Raw genomic sequence first — 12,679 nt, forward strand, 5'->3', positions numbered from 1 at the left:
GGTTGTCACGGGCTAGCCTGTGGCCCTTACTGCAGGTTTGCAGCAAATTCAATGGACTGAAACGAACTCTTGTCCCCTGTGTTCCATTGGTGCAGCATTAATATAACCAGAAAGCCAATATTTCTGGAGATTAATTGAACAGTATGCCACCCAACTGCAGTTTATTTTCAGGATTCGCAGTACAGTTGATGTACCATGAGTCTGGGCTGGCAGGAGTACATCACTGCTCCGTGCCCAGGTACATCTTGCCGGGCACAGTCTCTGTCTGAATCTGGAATGTGGTCTGTGCTGTTCATAATGCATTCCACTTGTTTTAAGCTTTCCATAAAAAACTGGAGAGGATGGATAATAAAACATCTGTCCATTTATAAATGTTTCACTCTTCAGAAATGACCTGAAGCACGATGGGGGCTTTTGAATGTGTGAGACAGGCTGCTCAGTGCTAGAGGGGCACGGCTGTTTATTATTAGATGTCCTGCATCATTGTGGAATGCAAAGCAAGCCCATGCGTGTACACACACACATACACACGTACAAAGGAGGGAAAATAATTATGATAAACAGCTGCCTAACAGGTATCTTTATAAGGCAGAAATAGCAACCATTTTTACCAGGTGAAATCAATTCTCTGTGCTTGCATTTTCATTGTTGTTCTTGTGCTGTTTTTTTTCTGCGGAAAGTATGTAATGAAATAATTATCAACAAAGCACTGAGTCTTAGAGAAAACAAAAATAAATCTAGACTAGTGCCAATATTCTTCAGCATTTAGAGTCTTACCCTTCCTCTCTACCAAATGTACTTCCTTTTCTCCTCTCAAAAAACAGCTCTCTGGCAAGAGAAGTGCATGTGCTCCTCAAAGGAGAGGTGAGAGCCTTGCTCTTCTCTTCATGGTGGTGCCTTTGTCTGTCAGCTCATTCTAATCTGTCATCTACAAATCTACTTCTGATTTGAAGAGGAAGGCATAGACCAAAACTGAGACTTGGGGAATGTGGATGTTTAATTTGGCAAAGCAGAAGAGTTGTTCAGCAGCTGTACTCAGAGATGCTTCCTCAGGTATCTTAGTTTGTTTAGACCAATACTCTTATATATACTTATTTATTAATCAAGAGGCCTGACAAGCTGCTGCAAATAAAGCTGCTGCTGATTCAGTAGTTTGGTAAGAGAGTCATCTGAGGATTAGAGTCTATAAGCAGCCTTTATGAAAAGATAAATTTTTTTTGTCAATTAATTGGCCTGAAGAATTTTGTCATTTCAATCTGTCGTTGTTGAATTTTACTTTACTGCAATATTTTGAAATTAAGTGAAAAAGGAAAAGTGTCTGTCTAATGCTTTTGGTGAGCTCTCTGTTAATTAATAGCTTTTTGAAGTACTAAATTTCTTGGTTTTTATCTTAATTAACAGTCTTAATTGACCTTCTGTGATCTCTAGTTTCTCCCAAAAGAATTAAAAAATAGATTTCTAAATTCTTTTCTGCAAACAGATTGACACGTATTTACTTGTCTACAGATCTTCTCTGCCTTCACAAACTTTTTTTTTTTTCATTTTTATTCTTTTACCACTGAAGTCCCCACTGGAAATTACAGTCCATTGAACCGTAGAGCTAAAATTGATTGTGCACATAAAAAATCCTGGAACAATTGAACAAAGAAAAGAAGTTCCTGGAGTAATCAGGTCAGAACTTCCTGGTGAAATCCAAACACGAGTGACAACAAAAGTTTTACCTGATTTGAACTCACCTGGCCTTGATCACTGAGACAATATTTTATATTCCTCCATTTGGCCCTGATGACAGAAGGAACCAGTTTTTCCTTCATTTAGCCTAAATCAAAGCATGGTTATAGGTGTCAAATGAGATGAATTTCGGTTGCCAATGTTTTTATGGGGCATTCTCTGTTCCTTCTGCTTTTTGTGGAGTATTGGAAATTTAAAGCTGAAGAACTCTGTCTAACTGCTTCTGTTTAAAATTAATTTTTAATTAGAGCTTTATGTGTCACACATTTACGATTCTACCCATCCTAAATGCGCCTTTTACCCTTTTCTTCTAAAATATAGAAGGCAACTCTCTTTTTTTAACATGTTGTGAGAAACTGCAGTCAGTTCTTTCTGCTGTAGTTTATGGAAGGCATTACTAAAAATGCAAATTCTGTGTTTTGAGACTTGAAATTTTCAAGTTTCAAGTTAATCTTGGAGCTTACTTTTATATTCTGGGATTAAATAATGACATTTTAAGCATTTAAACCTTCACTAAGAGCAAGATAAGCAAGCATATACTCCGTTTCAAGCATCTTCACTAAGTTGATTCCACTGGTCTTTTCATGTGTTTAATGTTAAGCATATGCCTATGTACTTTTCTGAAATGCTGGATGGTATTTAGCAGAGTGAATTACAACCAATAACTGACATTTCTTTAAGAATCCTAATAAAGTAGGAAGTATGCTAAATAAGCTTTCATTTTTAAGATAAACAAAGTAACTTTTTGTGAGCATTGCCTTTTTATTGCTGCACCCAGCTGTAAATCATGTCTTGAAAGCAAAGCCATCTTTTAAAATGCATTTCCTGAAAAATAGTGCATTATTTTCTCCTGAGCTGTTGAGACAATTTCCTGCCTGGATTTGGTGCCCCATTAATTTTAGACTATTAAAAAAAAAAAAAGTCACAGTGAGCAATAGGAAACAATTTTGGATTTGTTGCACACACATATATCACAATAGATATGCCTGTTGTAGTTCTAGAGATGATGTTTAACCAAATCCTGTTTTCCCTGTTTTGGGATTAATGTCATCCTTCCCTCAGATTTGTACAGTGATACAGCCTTATGCTACACATAAATGGAGGATTTTTTTTCTTTTCAGTGTGTAAAATTTGAAATTTGAATGCAATTACAGTAACAAGAGGAAGTGTTTTCTAATGAGTCTCAAAAATCCCTGGCCAAAAAGCATGTAAAACTCTCCTGTAGAGAGAGAAATTGAATGCACAGTGTTAGCATAATAGCAAAGGCTGAGGCATTGCTTTGCACTACAGTTTTATGGGATGATATTTTAAAAGGTATTCAGAGATTTATGGCTTTTTAGGGACAGCTAAAATTGTTTTCACATTTCTAATACTGCTTTCATTAGACTTTTGAAAGTATGTTTATGGTATCAGATTGAATTCTAAGGTGTTACCAAATCATCCAGAATCCCCACTGCTCAAGTATATTCCCTTGTATCCCTGTGTGTCTTCAGAGGAAAAAATGGGATGAATGTAAGTGCTTTGTTTTAAAGTATATAATCTGTATTCTATCATGTACTTCATCTCCCAGGAAAGGTACCTGGGAACTCACTCTGCTGTTTTTATTTATCCTGCCAGTGCAGTATATAGATGAGAGGACTAAGGTCCGATGGTGTTAAAACAGGACATGAAATATTGATTAATTCTTTTTTTAAATTCCTTTTTCCTCCTGAGTATAGCAAATTTCAGATGCTACTGTCAATACAGTGCTCTCCAATAAACCTCCATTATTGGAAGGGTCCTGATCTTCATCGTGTTCTTATAAATGGTTATTATGATTCTAAAAGGCTTTAAAAGCTCAAGGCTTTCCTGGTGCAAGAGCAGAAAGCAAGTTAGAAGCAGTGCAGCCTTTTATCATGGCAGAACATTACTCTGATATAACATGGATTGGGTTGGGAATTCTCTTTGCTGGACAGTAGCAGAACATTCTGGTTAAAGACATGAAGATCGTAATGGGGCAGATAAACAGATGTACAGTTTCATGGCTATAAAGGTGTCAAGTAAAGAAGCACAATTATAGTTGGTATCCATTTAAGGAAACATGGGGATTTGACACCCTGCCTTTGGTTCCCACTTGTCACTCTTCAGTTTAAGTTAACCCTTTATTTATTGTTTCCAGTATGGTCCTTTACAAAAGCAGCTAAACATACTTAAGTGGTTCCCAGAGCAAAAGGACATTTCAGGAAAGGTAGGGATAGAAGTTCACACCAGCTCACTGATGTAGGATAACAGATATGAGCAAGGAAAAGAATATTTTAACTCCTTTCAGGGTACTCAGCTCTGGGAGTTGAGGTAATGGTTTTTCACTTAAAAAACTGAGGTTTATTTAAACTGAAGCATACTGGAGATTCTTTAGGAGTGTAAAGCTCTAGGAGTTTTTCTACTATCAATAAGAAAAGGTATTCATCAGAGATGGGATTTGAATCTCAGACCTTTATGTGCCAGGTAAATGTTATTATAAAGGTTGTACAACTACTTTTTCACCAATCGTCTTAATTAGTCTTTAGTTCAACTTGAGCAAGGAAGTAACACAGAAACTGAGCCAAAAGCCATTGACTGGCATATTTACCTGGGAGGCAGGAGACCATAGCATGTTCTTGCTCTGAACCAGGAAGAAGCACCTGAGGTTGGTTCGTCTTTCTCACAGGAACGTTGGGCTGAATAAGTTGCTACAGGATTTTCTTTTTCCCCCTACATCAAAGTTTTATTCCTACCCCAAGATGGAAATGTTTTCAGAAGATTTTGTTGGTGGGAATAACTGATTAGCACATGGGTCTACTTGGGAGTTCTTTGGCAGCAAAACTTAATGGTGTGCAAACCTTAGGCTAGTTTAATTTATGATGCAGAACAGACTGCTCCCTGCCATACCCAAAGGCTGAGGGCTTACAGTTGTGGCAGAAAGCTGATACATCCCCTCCTCTCCCTCACACTCAGCTCTATTAAGATGGTACTCTATTAAGATGATATCTTTCTTTGGAAATTGGGCAAGTTTTTTATAATTTTAAGCTAATTGTGTCCGTTGATTTGAGTCAAACTGAAAGCAATACATGCACAAAGCTGGGCTTTAACCAAGTTGTAAGCAGTGAGAGCTAGGTGTGTTCTTACTGTTCATGAGGTTTTAAAGCAGTGAATCTTGCATACCCGGGTTGTATGGGTGACTCTTTGACTCCCAGTAATTGGTAACATTTGCTTGAGTAGAGCAAACAGGTTTTGTGTTGTGATTAACAGTGCTCACACAGCCAATCTGTGAGCCAAAACCTTACACATGTAATTTTTCTCACTCATGCAGGTAATACTTTTGGACTGATTTAACATAAAGAGTTATTTGAGCCAAGACTATCAATCTGGGCACTATCCTCTTGTGTTTTGCTCTCTGCTATGTTATCTCAAAGAATGACAACAGAAAATTATGTAAAGGTGTATGCACAGAATTTTGTTTTTCAAAACCTTGTATTAGATGGTTTTCTATCAAAATATCCATGAAAGTTTCATTACTGTGTGAATTGTCAAGTTGAGGATAGCCCACTGCAGATTAAGATTTTGCTTGCAGAAGAGGATGGTGCATACCCACATCCACACAGCACAAATTCTGACAGTAAGTTTGCATTTTGGTGAACTTTATCTCATTTTACAAACCCTACTAATTGCTGTCTTTCAGATGTGAAAATAAATTATTTTTTTGTCTTATGGGAGATGCATCGTTTGACTCTGGATATTTAACATGGTATTTTTTCTGTGGACAGTAGCTTGAGGCCCCAGGCTGGGAAGAATGAGAGCATATCTATAAATAATTCAAAGTAATTGTATGGTTTTGACAGATTGTCAAATTGCTTAATGCCTTTTGTCCCAGGCAATAGATTATATTGCTTTGATGAAGTGTTGATAATTTCTCATTGCAATTTGTTTTGTGTATGTTGTATTTTTACAGAGTCCAGTCAGGTTCATATCTCAGTACGGGTTGGTTTACCTTAATTTTGGCTATGGATGCCTGCTATGGAATTCACGTCTATGGGATGATAAATGACACCTACTGCAAGTAAGATCACAGGAAATTATTTTCATGCATCTACAATTCTGATGTCTTGTCAAAATTTCACAATTGATTTTAATATCATAAATCCAAAAAATGGATCAGGCAGTCATTTCCCAGTGTTTTCCATTGATGTGACACTATTGTCAGCATATTCACTCCTGATATGGCATTTGCTGTTGATAAAATAAAAACATTTACAAAATCTAACATCAGATGTCACGAGGAACTATTTGTAATCAAAGATCTTTCGCAGTTTCTGAATTAGCTGGAAACAAAGTATGCTCATACTCTTCTGGTAAAAATGCACTTGCTTCCCTTGCTAAAACAAACCTATAGAGGCAAAACTAATATATTATTTTCTGAATACCAAATACACCTGGAAGTGAAAAAAACTGATTAGCCCAGGATAGTTACCTGAAATTACATTTCACCACCATTGAGCAACCTACTTGAACTTTCTAGGTTATATATGGCTTGTTTTGAGTAGTAGAGGTTTCTAATTAGATAATAAAACAAGTCCTGTGAGCTTTATCACCATAAAGTGACATAAATTCCAGCCAGCTCCCGTTAGTGACCTTACAGTGACAATGGATTAATCACATCGTCAGAAGTGTAACTCTAAACACAATTTTTAGAAGTCCACGTTAAACGCTTTCATCTACAGTGTATGGTAGAAAAATATAAAATGAAACTATTCCTCATTTATTCAGTAAAGCAGGAATAATGGGTGATACTAGTATGTACACATCTCTTCTGTACCCAAGCTGGTTCAAGTCTGGCATGTAACCAGTCCAGTGGGTCCTCAGCTCCTCAAGTCGAGTCTTTGTGCAGATCCTCACTCCACAATCTGTGTTACTCCAGTGGGAGACTCATTCCGGGCAGACCCTAAAACAAACAAACAAAAACAAACAAACAAACAAACAATGGAATTTGAGTCACAGCTGTTTAATTAGGATATCTTAACATTAGAGACTGGCTTTTTAGAACTTGCAGATCTCACTGATGGAGTCATCCAGATGGAGTGAACATATGTTGTTCTTTGTTTATGAAAACGCAGTAGGCGCCCCGAGATGAGGGGTGGCAGGACTGGGGTTGTCCTCAGAGCCAAGCCAGGCTGGCATTGCACAGTCCTGATGTAAAACCAGTCAGCAGCATGATAGCACTTAAGTCTGTTGGCAGCAGGGAAGGATGGCTTTCCTTAAAGCTGAAATTCTAACTGCATTACCTACTTAGAATGGATTATGTAGCCAGTTGGAGAACCAGTTTCAACAGTTGGGACTATCCAGTGAGAAGACTTTGCTTAGGGATGGAGACTTGTGGGCCGAGTTCTCCCAGGTTAAACAAAATATGCAGTACCCATGAGAGCCAGCCCATCAGCTTCTTACTGACTGTTGAGATCAGTGCATGCTGAGAGACACACTGAGTTACATTTTCCATAGGAAAATTCATAGAAATCATGATGTAATGAAAGCCCTTACGCAGTTTAGCAAAGAAGCTCAAGTGCTGATGCATGGGAAGGATTTCAGATAATTCACAGAATCATTTAGGCTGGAAGAGACCTTTAAGATCATGGAGTCCAGTTGTTAACCCAGCACTGCCACATCCAGCACTAAACCATGTCCCAAGTGCCACATCTACGTGTCTTTTAAGTACCTCCAGGTATGGGGAGCCAACCACTTCCCTGGGAAGCCTCTTCCAGAACTTGACAACCTTTTGCATGAAGAAATTTTTCCAAATATCCAGTCTAACCATGAGGCCATTTCCCCTTGTCTTGTTACTTGGGAGAAGAGCCCGACCTCCACCTTGCTACAATCTCCTGTCAGGTAGTTGTAGGAAGTGATAAGGTCACTCCTGAGCCTCCTTTTCTCCAGGCTGAGAACCCCCAGCTCCCTCAGCCACTCCTCATTGGACTCATGCTCCAGACTCTGCCCCAGCTCCATTGCCCTTCTCTGGCCAAGCTCCAGCACCTCAATGTCTTTCTTGTGGTGAGGGGCCCAGAACTGAACACAGGATTCCAGGTGTGGTCTCACCAGCGCTGAGTGCAGGGAGACCATCACTTCCCTAGTCCTGTTGGCCACACTACTGCTGATACAATCCAGGATGTTTGTATCCTGTATTCAGGTGCAGTGTATATTTATGTATTTCTTGAAAATAATATTTAAGTATATCTTTTTTTTTTCCCCTAGGTCAGAAGGCTTTCGTAAAGTTCCCTACCACTATTACGAGCCAGGAAGAGATGAGTGTGAGGAATACTTTCTACATGAAAACGCTCCATATGGAGGCCATAGGTTTATCACAGAGAAGAAAGTATTTGCTAAATGGGCCAAGAAGCAAACAATAATATTTACACATCCCAACTGGACAGTGTCTTGATACTGGTTTTCTTAACTCTCTCTTAACAGGATATTACAAAAATGTCTCAGTTTACAGTAGTTTTGCTTACATCTGGCTGGCCTTTCTCAGCCTGGGTAACACTAAACTAAAAACCAGAAGGCAAAGAGGGTGATGGTTCAGCTGCTAAGCAAAATTAATCATCTGTGGAAGGTAGACACATTGTTTGTTACTTCTTAGGGTTTTACTCCACACTATGCACTTTATACTTTAACTGGATTTTACTTCAAGGCAGGAGCAGTTAAATACAGAGGAGATTTCCTGTATATACAGGTGTACATCATCAACTTGTCCATCATCTATGTAAAATTAGTATTTATAGCTCATTGGCAGTACTGCAGCACTAGTTTCCTTTCTAGTATTAGCAGAAATTTTCAACAAGAGAAATATGAGGAAAAATATAGACCTCCAAGGTCCATAAGTGAGTAAATTAAAAAAAAAAAAAACAAACCAGCTGAATACATTGATACATGTGAGCACTTGCATATATGGTAAAATTAGAGATGAGCTAAACATGGTTCTTGAACTGATCACAACTCTTGCACGAGAAGATGCTGCTTGCTCAAGGCTCCTGATTAATTCATAAGTTCTGAAATGCAGCTTCCTTCCACCCTGGTCAGGCTGTACCACCTGGGGCAATGCAGTTTGTACTTTTTGAAGCCGTTGTCCCACTGTTTAGCTCCAGCAGCATGGCACTCAGAAAAGACTGTGTTTTGCAGCCCATGGTGAACCTTTGGCTGTTGTACCAAGTCTGCTGTCAGTATCCAAACCTATGAGTGAAAAGTTGTCTCATGAATATCTCCATTTACTCTAGTTATGCCTTTGAGTTGCTCCAACATCCAAATAATAGTGTTTTGACAGTATTTCCCATGCAGCCATCATAATTTATTTTAGATCTCCAGTTTCTCCAGCTTTAAAAACAAGGATAGTGTCTATCTACCTCACAAGGGAGTTGTGAGGACTAATTTAATTTAATTTAAAGCACTTTCCTGATGAAGAATGCTACAGATCATTTATTCTTAACACAAAAACAATGGTACCTGTCATTTATTCCTGTCTGTTGGGTATTTGAAGAAAGTGACAGCATGTCTGGATCTGATGGCGAATTGTTCTGTGCATCCGCTTTCCTACTGAGGATAATTTGTAATACTGAGTTGTCTCAGCTTGCATTGCTTCAGATGAAGTTGAAAGAAGTCCCCACCTCACAGCATTAGCTGCACATGAAGAGGCAGTTCAAGAATTTTAAAATATACTCATCTCTAGTTTAAATATGTATTTCCAAGCTTACTGTCATGGAAAGTTTTCAGCTGCAGCAAACTCAGTTGTAATATGACCATAATTCAACTACACATGTGAGTTTTATTTAAACTGTATTTAAACTAATGCTTTAACTTTAAAATGTGTCCTATGAATATTTGAACATCTGGAATGTCAGATTCAACACTGTAATAGCCAATACTGTGAACACTTGAAGGAATTACGTGTGGAACATGTCACACAGGGTTTACTCACACTACTTAAACATTAACCAACAGGAAACTTTGTATGCTTTTGTAAATCATGAAAAGGGGAAAGTAAAAAGCTATTTTTACATGTAAGTATTTGTATACTGACTATTTCCTATTGTATATTTGTATATATAAATCTATATTTTATATGTTCATCGCATATATATTCTGTCATCAGCAGCTGCAACTCTTAGAATGGGGAGGAAATCTCTTCACCACTGTTCCTCCTCCTGACTGTTGGTTTCTTGTGATGCCAGGATATCATCTTTGTTGCCCCTTCTGTTTTCTACTCTAAATGCAGCTTTCTGGTTTTATTTTTTAATATAGCTCAGCTTTCACTGTTTACTTTAGTACTCTAAGTATTCATGGTGGTTGTCAGACAAAGACTGGGGCCACGCTTATGATCCTGGATAAACATCTATATTTAAATACAGGCTTCGTCCCAGACTTCTTGCATGATTTGATGTCTCACCTTCCTGTTTGGAAAAGGAGAACCATAGTATTTTCCTACTCCCTTTCTTGTGTGACTTTCTTGTAAGCTGTTGAGATGAATATTCCCATTTTCAATTTATTTGTATAATGCCTTGCAGGAGACATACCCAAAATGTCTGAAAACTACAGGCAATGCTATTATAGGCAAATAATTTGAAGTGGCTTCTCGTTGTCTCTGGAGTTAAAGATCAGTTGTAAGCTAATGTAGCATGGGATGAAATCAAAAGGGGAAAGGGCCAGGGATGGATAAAGAGTTGTAGTAGCAAAAGCCAGTGGTCTAAATCTCTCACCATCTGCATATGCATTTTTTCAGTTCAGATGGATGGCTGGATATATGGAAAGCTAATAGAATAATTGTAATGCAGGATTTGAAGAATGCAGGACTTGCAGAACTAGGGAGAATGTTCCACACATATTGTACAGGGCAGCCTGGGAAATCCTATAGCTCCCTTGAGGGAAGAGGAGCTGAAAGGGAGAACATCAGTCAAATTGAACTTGTATTTAGAAGGTCTTTGGGTTAATAGAAAACTGCTATGAAAGTGCTGCCCATGGATGTGTGGTTGGGCTGGACAGACTTACATGGAAGTTTCTTCATGAACTGTTTCTCCCAAATGAGCATCAGGATTCTGCCTCGGTTGTGTTCATGTGCAAGGTGTTTTTTTAAGCCTGAGAAAGTTTTTCAGATAATTAACACTTGCCAATTCACTGTAAAACTGTTGTAAAATATGTGCTTCGTCGCAAAGCTCCTTGAAGAGTGCTTGCATGCTGCATGAAACAATATCACAAAGGCTAGCTAAGAAAAATACAGCTCTAAGAGCAGCTAAATGTACACATAATGGAGAACACCATTAGAGTGCAGTTGTCACAAAGTAAAATGTTGCTCTCTGCCTGGATTTGCACTAAGAGCAGATCCACTTTAGAAACGTAGCAGCAGGCTTCATTCACACGAGAGTAAATGAACATCACTTCCCTTATTTAAATGAAGCTGTCTTTAGCAAAAACTAAATGCATGTTTACATTAGTTTTATTATATGAGTAAGGAACTGTGACCACTGCGTTAAAGATGATTCTGCAAAGAAATTACTTGGTCAAAATCTGTTAAAAATCTGTGATACTGAAGAAAGAATCTTGGTACTTGGCTGTGTAGTGAGGGACCTTGATGATTCACCTTCTGAGAGCAGTTAAGACATCAGCTGAGAATCATTTATTAATTCTTTAAGATAAAACCTACTACAGTTTACCTGAATGTAATCAGATCCTAATTGCTTATTCATTCAAGCAGCCCTATTTTAATCAACTACTCATGTGTATAAAACAAGCAGGGAGTTTACCTGAGGTTTTCAAAATGCATCTCCACGTTGCTGCTAATAGGGGAATACTTACAAATAGTTTGGCCTTTTTTGGCCATCAGTCAGCTAAGTAGTCAACAAATGTTTTCTTTTACAATTTAGGGGAATTTAGTACACTTCTGAAAAAAAAAAAAAAGGAAAGCATTTATTGTTTGGTTTGCTGTAGGTTTGGTTTTAACATTTGGTTTGAACATTTAAATTTTAAAATACTTTCTCTTTTATGTGGCATTATCTTCCGGTTGATTTTTTTTCAAAGTAAAAACTTTTAAATGGGAGCAGAAATTTGCATAAGAAAAAAAAATATCTTTTCAACGGGCTAATTACTAATTCAAGGGTAATTAATGACAGGACCCAAGGGAATGGCTTGAAGTTGTGTCCAGGGAGGTTTAGGCACTGGAACAGGCTCCCCAGGGCAGTGGTCACAGCACCAAGCTGTGAAGCTCAAGAAGCATTTGGATGATACTCTCAGGCCCATGGTGTGACTCTTGGGGATGGGCCTGTGCAGGGCTAAGGGTTGGACTCAATGATCCTTGTGGATCCCTTCCAACTCAGCATATTCTGGGATTTTGTGAACATAAAAAACTTTTCTTTCCAAACTGCCACAACAAGCTTTTCATCCCCATTAGATGTCCAGATCACATTCTTCTGCTTATAGCAAGGCCTCTTCTCAGAAAGCAAAAAATTAGTCTATGTATCCAGCCAAATTCCCTTTCCATCTGGGCTGGGAGGCTCCATCTGCAGACTGCTCCTATCAGTTACATCAGTAAGTGGAAGGACTGATGAAGAGTTCTACTTAGGAGCAGATGGTGTTCCAACTACTAAAAAGTGCCCCTAAAGTGCTTCAGGCGAGGAGTACCCATTGATCTTTCCTGGAAATACTTTACTAAAGTATTGGCTTCCTTCAAATGCCTTCAGCTCCTCTGTAGGATAATTGTCCTACTCTCTCTAGTAGGAGTTATCAGCAATGGGGAAGCATGCCCTTTACAGGAAGAAACAGGCAAATTCGGTGTTGTTAAATATTTCTATATAAACAACACCAGGGATGAAGGTGTCAGCCTGACACAAATTATCTGAACTCTCACTGATTTAGGAATCTCTGAGGACTCGTTTCATAACTAATGGAAATCACTTTGGCA

General features: G+C 38.4%; 1 protein-coding gene across 2 annotated transcripts in view; it reads left to right on the top strand.

The window, feature by feature from the left end:
• Positions 1 to 11,662, top strand: part of ST6GALNAC3 (ST6 N-acetylgalactosaminide alpha-2,6-sialyltransferase 3) — a 214,936-nt gene extending 203,274 nt beyond the window's left edge. For both annotated transcript variants that reach the window (XM_017824950.1, XM_017824951.1), the window contains exons 4-5: positions 5,699 to 5,806; positions 7,990 to 11,662. In XM_017824950.1, the coding sequence (XP_017680439.1) occupies positions 5,699 to 5,806; positions 7,990 to 8,176 (295 nt within the window). In that variant the 3' untranslated portion in view covers positions 8,177 to 11,662. The remainder of the gene's footprint in view (positions 1 to 5,698; positions 5,807 to 7,989) is intronic.
• The last annotated feature ends 1,017 nt before the right edge of the window (positions 11,663 to 12,679 follow it).

The sequence above is a fragment of the Lepidothrix coronata genome, unplaced genomic scaffold (genome assembly GCF_001604755.1).
Source record: "Lepidothrix coronata isolate B3197 unplaced genomic scaffold, Lepidothrix_coronata-1.0 Scaffold114, whole genome shotgun sequence".
NCBI lineage: Eukaryota > Metazoa > Chordata > Aves > Passeriformes > Pipridae > Lepidothrix > Lepidothrix coronata.